Source organism: Lathyrus oleraceus, chromosome 7 (genome assembly GCF_024323335.1).
Source record: "Lathyrus oleraceus cultivar Zhongwan6 chromosome 7, CAAS_Psat_ZW6_1.0, whole genome shotgun sequence".
In the NCBI taxonomy this organism is placed as follows: domain Eukaryota; kingdom Viridiplantae; phylum Streptophyta; class Magnoliopsida; order Fabales; family Fabaceae; genus Lathyrus; species Lathyrus oleraceus.
This window is the reverse complement of record NC_066585.1, coordinates 85,301,257-85,311,609: the sequence shown is the minus strand read 5'-3', so window position 1 is coordinate 85,311,609 and position 10,353 is coordinate 85,301,257. Positions and strand designations below refer to the sequence as shown.

Below are 10,353 nucleotides of genomic sequence, written 5' to 3'. Positions count from 1 at the left end.
CTAATTTAAGGTCTTTCCTGTTCTTTTCCACCTTTCCTTATTGGATAAAAGAAAAGTCGGTGGCGACTCTTGCTAACCGCGACATTGCGATTAAAAGAACACAAAAAGTAAGTTCACCGCATGACACCACCTTTATCACAACCAAATATTATTTTGTTACTTCTCCCTCTCTTCCCCGTTTCAGTATCTGAACGACTGATAATAACAGTTACTTTATTGTCGATTCCAACCTCTTTAATCCATCTGATAACCTCTTCTCGTGTACCAAATCTTTCCGTAGTCATAAACGCATCAGTAGTATCTACGCATATTTTGGGAAGATTTTCCATTTCTGTAAAAAAAAAAAATTAAAATTAAAAAAAAAAGAAAAAAAGAAATTAAAAAAAAAAACGTACCGAAGACTTAAAGAAAGACTTCCGGAACACACATAATACATACCGGAACACTTCTCCAAAGAGTTCCGGTATGCAAAAAAATTTGAAATTTTTTTTTATTGGAACCGGAACTCTTTCCTTAAGTGTTCCGGTTTGCTTTTTGGTGTGTTCCGGAAGTCTTTCCTAAAGTCTTTCGGTTTGGAAAAATACATACCGGAAGTCTTTTTGCAGGAGTTCCGGTGCGAGGGGTGTGAAAATGTAATTTTTGCAATTTTCAACTGAATGGTAAAAATGAAATGGTAAATTGGTTAAAACCAATTAAGGGTAAAATGGAAATTTTTAAATTTTTATAGGGGTATGGGACCATGGGGTTAATTGTAGGGTTAATTGTACAAGGTAAAATTTTCTCATTCAAGATCACGCTTTATCACCTCACCGTCCCTCCTCATTCTCCGCCAAGTCAGAAGTCGCCTCCGGCCGCGGTGGAGGTCGTAACATCACTTGAATTACATCAATAGAACCAGTTCTTCACCCTCAAACCAAATAAGTCATTTTCCAAATATTAAATGCAAAGGAGAGGGAATTGGAGCCAATGTGATTAAGGCTTTAATTCCAAAAGCTAGGAACTACATTACGCAATGAAATGCAAAGTTAATGCTGAAATCGACGAACCTGTGCACGAAATCTCTGATGGAGCTAATAGAAAGAAAATACCAGAGGCAACACAACAGGTAATTTTGGTTCTTCACTTCAATTTCCTGCAAATCTTCCTTCTCCTCAATGCATATTGTATGCAGGAAAACTTCTTGTTGTGTGTTGTTGTGTTCTTCATGAATTGTTACGCGATTGAGATTGATGATAGGCGCGCAAGAGTGAGACAGGTTAGGTAGTGAATCTAGTGATGGTTGAATGTATTGATTGACCTGTGAATTGCATGAGTGCAGTGAGAGTGCATGTAAGGTTTAAGAATGGTTGAGGTTTAGCTCGGTTGTTAGAGTTTTAGAGGTTGAGACTCTAACAACAGGGGTCATTCAGAGCTCTCGTGTGGGTGAGGATTTCAGTGAGAGAATGAAGAAGATGAAGATAGAAAGTGAGTGAATTCTGGGGAATGATTGTTGCCCCCGAAATAGGTGGTGGTCATGTGAATTTATAGACTTTTCTCTTAACAGAGCTTGACTCTGTTAGTTTTCTTATGAGCAAATTTGGTTGCAGTTTGTTAACTCTATGAACTTTGAGAATCGTGCAAAGATAGTTAGTTAGAGTTGGTTAGAGAGTGAAACTAGAATTTAGGGTTAGTCTGTTAGATGGTAATGACTCATTCAGTTACCACTGAATTTCCTATTAAAACCATTAGCAATCATGTTAGTTCGGTATGTTGCATTACTGTTAAGTTAGTTAGTGACTAGAATTAGTTTGAATCAAATACTATTATAGCAATTTGCTATGTCAGTTAGTTAAACAGTTAGGTGAAAGTTAAGCTTTGCTTTGACTTGTTATCGATTTCACTTGAAAAGTCTGCATTCAAACCAAATAGGGTGAAACATGTGATGGGTTGCAACTGACAGATGGTTGTTAGTGATTTGTTAGGCATGCTAGCTGAATTGTTGTATTGTATTTCCAAATTGTTTTGATTTGAAGTGTTGTGTTTGCAAGTTGAATGAATGTGTTGCAGGATATATGCTATGTTGTTGTGCTTGGTCATGCTTGCAATGCTATGATAATGGTTTGAATTGATGGATGGTTATAGGCTGATATGAGGATAACAAGGGTGCAGGCAAGGCATGCTGCAGGCTGTTTCAAACAAAAGTCAACATGTGATGCTTTGCAAGTTTTTGTATGCTAGATTATTTGTGGAACTTGTTTTGAAAGATGTCCATGTTTGGGTTTGCTAATCTATATGAATGATGCATTGCAGGGCTGACTTACACTTCAAGGTTTGATCATGACTCAAGACACCTAAGATGAAACCACCATGAAAGTTAAGATGATGACTTTGAAAAGAAAGCATGGCTTACTTGCCCATGAAGTAAACTTGAACTTTGAGCCAAAATAGAAGATGGAACAAAGAATAATCAAAATAAAATAGGGTTAGGTTTTAGAAATTAGGTGAGTTGTCTTTGGTCAAAGTTTACCAAAAAGTCAATTATTGACCAAAGTCAACCTTTAGTCAAAGTTATGTTTTTTGTAATTTTTTGTATGGATGATGTAAATGATATTGGATGGATGTAATGAACCTTTGAGAATGCCAATAGTTCTTTGGATTTAATGAAAATGTCTCATTTTCAAATTGTGATTTTACCTCCAAAAAAAATATTTAAAACATGGTTTTGAATTATGCATTATGGACATGAATGAATGGACTAGGAATGTACCATGGATCAAGAATCAATGGATTAGAAATACATTATAAAATATGAGCCAATGAATGCACTATAATAAATGAATCAATGGATTATGAATGAAAGTCATGAAACTTGCACTATGAAGCATTATGCACTATGAATAACATGAATGAATAAGGCCCAAGACTAAATAGATCATCAAGTAAAAAGCTATGTGATAAGTCATGGTCAATGATTAAGAAAAATGAATGAATCAAACCACAAAGACCAAATAGTCTCTTCCATGAATTAGGGTTCTTCATGCTTAACTTAAATGAAACAAGGTTTTCATGTGACTTGATCAAGTGCTACACAATATGAATGAATCTTGCACATATGCACCACTAATGGATGGTCTACAATACTTTAAAAATCAAGGTGAGCCAAAGACAACCCAAGAACTAATGTCAAATGACTAACAACCAAGGCACCATCACATGGAGGGAAGCAAATACCTTGAATCAAATCCCAAGATCTTGAAAGCATCGTAAGGATGACAAAAGAGTCAAAAACCTTTTCCCCAATAAGTTAGGGTTTCACACAAACTCCAAGCCTCATTGATTAGGGTTCCAGGATGTACATCATTTGATCAAGGCCTTCAAACTTCCACCACATGGACCTACAACTATGGCTTAGAAGATCAAACCAAAGCTCAACAGTCAAACATAAGATCCTAAAGGAACAAAGCCAAGAATTATGGTTCTGATGCCCTGATGAAAGCCAAGTTGTGATCTCCTTGAATCCATGACCCACAAATCAAGAAATTAGGGTTTCACCCCAAATGATTTCTCATGATGAGCCATACCACATCTATAAGGCTTGAACCATAAGCAAACCCTGGCTTTTGCAATCCATAAGCTTTGAAATTGTGCTGATCCATTAGCAAGTGTGAGCACAAATGAATTATGCATATGAATGAAGCATGAATGTGTGCAAATTAATCTTAAGTCATAGGGTAGATAAAAAGTGAAAAGGGGAAGGCAAATTTTTGGGTATGACAGACAACATTAAGGTGCATCATTTCTAAGGTCAATCATAATAGAAAATATTCAAAAACTGATCAAATTCAACTTTGAACTAATCTGAAAATATAGTTCCGAATGACATTCAACAACTATCTGGAAATAAATTTATGTACGCAACGTTCATTTTTTCAGACGAAAAAACATATTAATGTAAATAATAAAGAAGTAAATAGATGTACGTTACCTTAAATTCTAGTTTCTTTGGCTCATTTTGATGTAAAAAAATAGACAACTGTTATTTTAAAGTAAAAAAGTTGATTGAATGTGGAAGAAGATTTTGATAGGGTTTGAAGAAGAAATTGTATTTTTTATTATGAGTGAAGCAAATATGCAAGATGATGTTTCATTAAATTTCTCACTTGACATTTCTGAGAATACACTTCCGATATATTTCCTGAATTTAAAAATACATGCAAGGTGGTATTTTCTTTTTAACTCCACTTTAAGTACACTATTTAAAAATACATGCAATGCTAAATGAACAAAATTATTGATAGGACTTAGCCAGAGATACACTTTCAAACTAAATTTTAGAAAAATAAGAGCACGTGTCACTAAAAACATGTTTTAATTGATGCAACCGGGAACATATTTCCAGAATTAAGAGGATATCTTTGGATTTTCATAAGGACAGTGGTGAGAAGTAATGCCCTATTAATATTACATATTTGATATTTGTACGCCCAACAAATTGGACACCGTGTGGTGTCCTTTGAGTATAGGTGTGTTTTTAAGTTTTGTAAAAGCCCGTAGAATTAAAAAGTAGATAACATATAGAGAGAAAGGAACACGTGCATAAGGTGTCAAGATTTTGGGAATTCAAATATCATTACTTCACATATATATGATGGCTTAATGAAATATCCGATGGTCACAATGACAACCCAACCACGCAAGAATAGAAAATCATCACGAACCCTTATTGATCAAACATAAAAACAAAGTATGTTACTAAATTATTGTTCCTTTTGCATTAATGAATGTTCACAAGTAAATTGCATTTGAGAAACTGTCTAGAAATTCTTCTTGGCAAGTAGACATGGGAAAGACAGATATATTCAAGGGAAAACAACCAGAAGCACTAAACTCAGCACATCACAATAAATACTTCTCAACCACAGTTCGGCCAAACTTCTCTTGAACATCCCTTGGCGTTTCAATCTGGAACAAACAAGCAATGTCAAACAAAATGTCACAGGTATTAGTTAATTGAAATGCTTGCTATCAACATAGGCAAAGATGGGTTACTAACCGCATTAAGCGCTTTGAAGACAGCCTTGACTGTATTATGAGGATTTCTGGAACCAACAACCTGTGACGATGATAAAAATTTGAGCAAACACTAAAATTGTAGTATCATATTCATCTTTTTCGGTCAGTCTGTTACCTTTGACTTGACATTCTTAAAACCACCTAAATGCAGTATGGTTTGGACTATTCTACCAGCTTTCATGCCAGTTGCAGTGGAAGCAGGCCAGAGATACACCTATTGAATAGTGCAGATGACAAGTATAAGACATAGATGATAAATGCAGGCAGCATAACTTCATTCGGTACTCATTTATAACAAAATAACAGACAGAAACTTTATGATGTAAATGAGAGAATTACTACTAGACGACGGATAAGGAATTGAGACTACCTTGGTCTTTTTATAAGATGTTTGTATTGCATGTGCAATTGTGTGCTCCTCATGTCGCTCTACATAATGCAAATTCTGAAAGCACTTCTCATATGCCTGATTATAGAGTGAAATAAACCATTAGTTCAATATGCTATCAAAATTCAAAACTCTAAAAACACCAAGCTGCATTAAACATAGTGCACATGAGTTTATTTTAAGATAAAACATAAACGTTTGCTCAAACTTAATGTTTTGGAAATGATTTTAAAAGCCAATACTCAAGAATACACAAAATTTAAAACATTATTAGTATTACTGAAAATCGGGGATTTCAGATTATGGCAAAGTAAATCCACTTGGTGATTCAAAAATCGATTCAACTCATTTGGATATTGGATAAATTTATTAAATTACATAGTTGAAAATCTAAATAATACCTGCCAGTTAGAATAGATAGAAAACCAGTTAATACAACTTTTGCAACTCAAGAGTTATTATGAATAATAACAAGAGTTATTATGAATAATAAAAAGCGTAAATTTTTAAGATACAGTTCATAATAATGGAGAAGATATATTAATTGATTTGGTTTCAAGCTTGTTGAAACAGAAAAAAGTTTGAAGAAATTGGTGTGTAATGCATAAGACATGGATAAGGTTTCGTGGAGAGAATCATAATACAAATGTTTTCTGTTGAACATTTCTGACAATACCTATATCAATCTAACATCATAGTGTTGGCCAAAGAACAGTCCCGGTATAACAGCCAATAAAAATCTCAGAAAAAATATGAACCAATAATATAATAAGCTAGCAACTATTAGGAAATGATGCAGAAATAGATCCATATACTTTACAGTGGGTAGTGAAATAGCAAAAAAAAATCTAAATTGAACACAGACTGATTGAAAAAATAATACAGTTCCAAACCAGGATGATATGAAAGAACTAATAAGATATTGGCAGTACCTTTTGGAGGGCAACTGGAACTGCAGGGCCTTTGGCTTTTGCAAAACCAACAACACCGTTATAGTTGCCACATGCTAACATAGCAGTGTACTTGACAACTTGTCCTCCCTAGATCAAGAGATTTGAAGCAACTTAAGAACACATGAGAACAACAGGGAATAACATAGAAGGAAGGATGAATTTGTAGTTTACCTTTGTGACTTTACAAGTTCGGTTCACATCTATCAACTTTACATCAAAACCCTGGAACAATATACAACAACCATAACAGTTATAAAAAAAAAAGTAAAAATGGTGAGTGAGCTTCAATTAAAGCAAAATAATAATATGAGAAAATTAACACACATTTATAGACACAACAAGCAAAATAAAAGTGCACCACGTATGGAACATTAGAACTTTAACATACATTAGCTAATAAAAATGCAAGATTGTCAGGAAAAATATATATAATTGTGTTTGATAAAAGAAAAATAACAAATTTCCCAAAATAATAATCAAAGAAGGACAAGGTATTCAAATTTATATAAACTTAAATCTAAACCAATGAGTTATGGAACAAAAAACAAACTAAAAAACTCATAAAAACAGTAGCCCTGCAGGCTGCAGCCCCTGCTACACACAATGTAATCAATCAACAACTGGAGTTTCTGCCATATGACAGGAGGATACAGACTCTGGTCATGAAATCAGCCACTTGCGTATGCAAGGTAACACTATGCCTGCAATTGATCCTCCAAAATGGATATGCACCATGTGGTCATGCGACATTGCGATCCTTCCCTAGACTTCCGCTCCACTACAGTCAGACGAGGTCTACCAGGTTTACTTCGCACATGCAGAAAAATAAGTGTTTTTTCTACGAGTACAAAAAAAAGTAGCTTGTTGGGCTGATGATTAAAGCAAAAGGTGTGACCAAAAGTTTTCCCAGAAGGTTGTGGATAGGATATAAAAAGAGCAAATCTCTTACTGAGTTTGTCTCTAACGTGAGAATATATCCACCCTAATTCATTTAAAATGAATTGTGATTTTAACCTACTAAAACTCAAAGATTGGTACATCCCTAATTCCATACTGCCGAGACAAGTTTATTTTACAAGTGCCTTACTTTATATAAAATAAGCTGAGTAAGAATATGATACATAATAAGGTAAACAGTGATATGGTCCAAAATATCAACACAGAATCAGAGAATTGGACAAGTGAGAAACTACCTTCCGGAAAAGAGGCCTTCTTTTCTTCTCAGTTAACTCGTTTCTCTCCTCTGCAAGATCTCTAATTTCTTCCTCGAGAGCTTTACCCTTCCTTCCAAACGTATACTCAAGTTCGGCTAGCTTCTCCTCGAGCTTCTTGTCAATAACATCAAGTTTGGCCAGTATTATATTGTCTTTTTCTTTCATGTCATCAAATTCTTCTTCATCGTCGCTGTCAGCAGCTGCAGCATCTTCCTCTCCTTGTGCAGGTTTATTCTCCTTTTCAAATCCAGATTGTTGCAAGGTATCCACATTAGGCCCCACCTGTTCATGTTGAATGAGACCGTAATTGGCAGGGTTATCTGGATCATAAGCTTCCTTCCATTGCACCAATCTCAAAGCCCTGTTAAGCTTCTGCTGCAGAATGAACCTATCCTTTTGCTCAGTTACAACTTTGAGGCGATTCATGAGTTCCCCAATAACCCTATATTCAGAACGAAGCTTAAAATGTTTTTCCTCAAACTTATCAATTTTGTGCATCCATTTAAAAGCATCATCAAGCGTATCAGCATCGGTGAAACTCTGAATCATTTCTTCATGCCTCTTGAACTTCTTTTCAAAATCTTCAAACTTCTTCTGATAAGCATCAACATCTTCATCATCACTATCAGAATCAGTTTGTTCTTCGAATCGGTTCAGCTCAGTGGTTTCCTTGAGCTTCCCCTTTTCAAGCTTTTCAATGATGGAGGATATACCCATGTAATCCTCCTCCGACTCAGCATCAATATCGGCAGTGTCTAAACCAGCCCTTTTTCTATCATTTTTCTCTCTCAGCCTATCCCTCTCTACTTGAGCAAGAAGGTCCTGCACTATTCTGGCATCAGAAGAAGTGGAATAGAGAACCTTTCCGTGAATACGAGAACATGAGGGTAATGTAGTGCCTGCACACTCCAAAGGTTGTCTCATGGAGTTTCTGAACACATTGCTTGCATTTGTAAACCTAAATATATTCCTAAGACCGTGTCTACCATACTGAATATAACCCATTCAGATTAATGCTAATCTCTGCGTAATAACTTGGAAAATCAGATCAATTGCATTTATGAAACAGTTAAAATCAAAATGAATCATCTTGAACAACATATATAAAATTTAGTATAGTTATATCAATCAATCCTTCATAGGTAAAATTGATTCGATTAAAATTGAGTTTGGTTTGGTTTCATTTTGGAAAAGGAAAATTGATTATGCAGCTACGTTTTCAATTGCGCCGGTAGAGCACTGAATCTCAGTGCGTTTGCGTTTTGCAGAGACGGCTATTGCAGACGCAAATGGTGCGCAACAAGAAATGGGAAGTAAAATCAGAAGAAGAAAAAATTAAAAAAATGTAAACCTGGACGACGGTTCTATCGCAGTTTCTGACGGAAGACGGCCACTCCACCTGAGTTTCCCGGCGAGCTTCTTGTTTTGCCGGCCAGGTTTTGCTCTGGCAGTTGAGTTCAGTGAGACTCCTCCAACTAGTACAAGGGGGTAGTGTCTGAATTTTTTTTAATTTTCTTTTATAAAATGGGCTTTTTTCAAAAGGGAAATAAATTGGGCTTGGGATTAGAATCCGTGAAATTCTTTAGGAAATTCTTATGGCACCCTCTGGTGTGAAAAAACACCTATGGAAGATTAAAATTGCCTCTTAAATTTCGGAGATACATCTCCGGATATATCATACACCAATATTATAGTGCACTAAATTAGTGTCATCCTAGATTAATATTTTAAAAAAATTATGAGAAACATCTCCGGGTAATTTCAACAAATATATTCATAGTTGATCAGTTTAATGGACATTCTGGAGATGTATTTTCGGAGGTTTAGGACGGGATTTTGAAATTTATGTGACCTTTGCTTGTATGATGTTTCCGGAGATGCATCTCCAGAATAATTTTATAAAACACTGAATTGCATGATCACACAAACATACTTGTTTTCCACTCCAACCCCTTACCAAAAACTCTTCCATTCACAATCCACATTTTCACTCCAAACCTTCAATCTTTTGTTTCATCACATTAAATGGAGCAAAATAAGTTAGAATTTTAGGTAAAGATCATTTATTTCAAGCTTTATTGCTCACATCAATCTTATTTTCAGTCTGAAAGACGTGTGTTTATTCTGGAGATACTTTCCGGAACGAGTATGAACTCATTCAAAAATGTATTTCTAGTATCTGTCTGTTATCATTCTTTCATCTCTATTTACAAAATTAGCACTTATTGAGTGTTTTATTGTAATTGTTTTTATTAGATATGGTGCACCATTATGTTTCCCCCAAACATGTTGTATATGTTGTTGTGAATGTGGTAGATGTTGGCAACCAATTTAAAAATGAGCAAGAGTTTGAATTTTGTGATCACATGCTTCAATAAATTCGTACAGAGGCCTCCAAACTGGGATGCGGTATGGTAATCAAAAGGCTCGATATGTGCATTTGTGGCAATGACGTGCAAAAGAAGTGAGAAATATATACCTCATCTTCAGAATTTTAAACGAGATGACACTCGTTCAAGAAAATGTGAGTGTCTCTTTAAGTTAAGTGGTTATATGTTGGCAAACAAGAAATGGAGATTCAATGTCATATGTAGTTGACATAACCATGACTTGTGTGACATTTTAGTCGGTCATCCAATTGTGTGTCGCCTCAAGCTGGAAGAGAAGGAATGTGTTGCAGACATGACATTGAATTTGGTTCAACCGAAAAATAGCAACTTTGAAACGTAAAAGACTCAAAAATATC

The 10,353-nt window shown here is 35.1% G+C and overlaps 1 protein-coding gene and 1 long non-coding RNA gene across 2 annotated transcripts; one reads left to right on the top strand and one right to left on the bottom strand.

The window, feature by feature from the left end:
• Nucleotides 1-750: 750 nt before the first annotated feature.
• Nucleotides 751-2,709, top strand: LOC127107046 (uncharacterized). The gene is made up of 2 exons (XR_007795616.1): nt 751-1,105; nt 2,290-2,709. It is a non-coding gene; the product is annotated as an uncharacterized LOC127107046 (long non-coding RNA).
• Nucleotides 2,710-4,679: 1,970 nt separating this feature from the next.
• On the bottom strand, nt 4,680-9,188 carry LOC127100643 (uncharacterized). Its single transcript, XM_051037887.1, has 8 exons — nt 8,959-9,188; nt 7,587-8,630; nt 6,565-6,615; nt 6,373-6,480; nt 5,423-5,518; nt 5,168-5,266; nt 5,033-5,092; nt 4,680-4,941 (listed from the first exon to the last, which is right to left on the bottom strand). The coding sequence occupies exons 2-8, from the start codon at nt 8,610-8,612 to the stop codon at nt 4,876-4,878; spliced, it is 1,506 nt and encodes a 501-aa protein (XP_050893844.1). The 5' UTR covers nt 8,613-8,630; nt 8,959-9,188; the 3' UTR covers nt 4,680-4,875.
• Nucleotides 9,189-10,353: the final 1,165 nt, after the last annotated feature.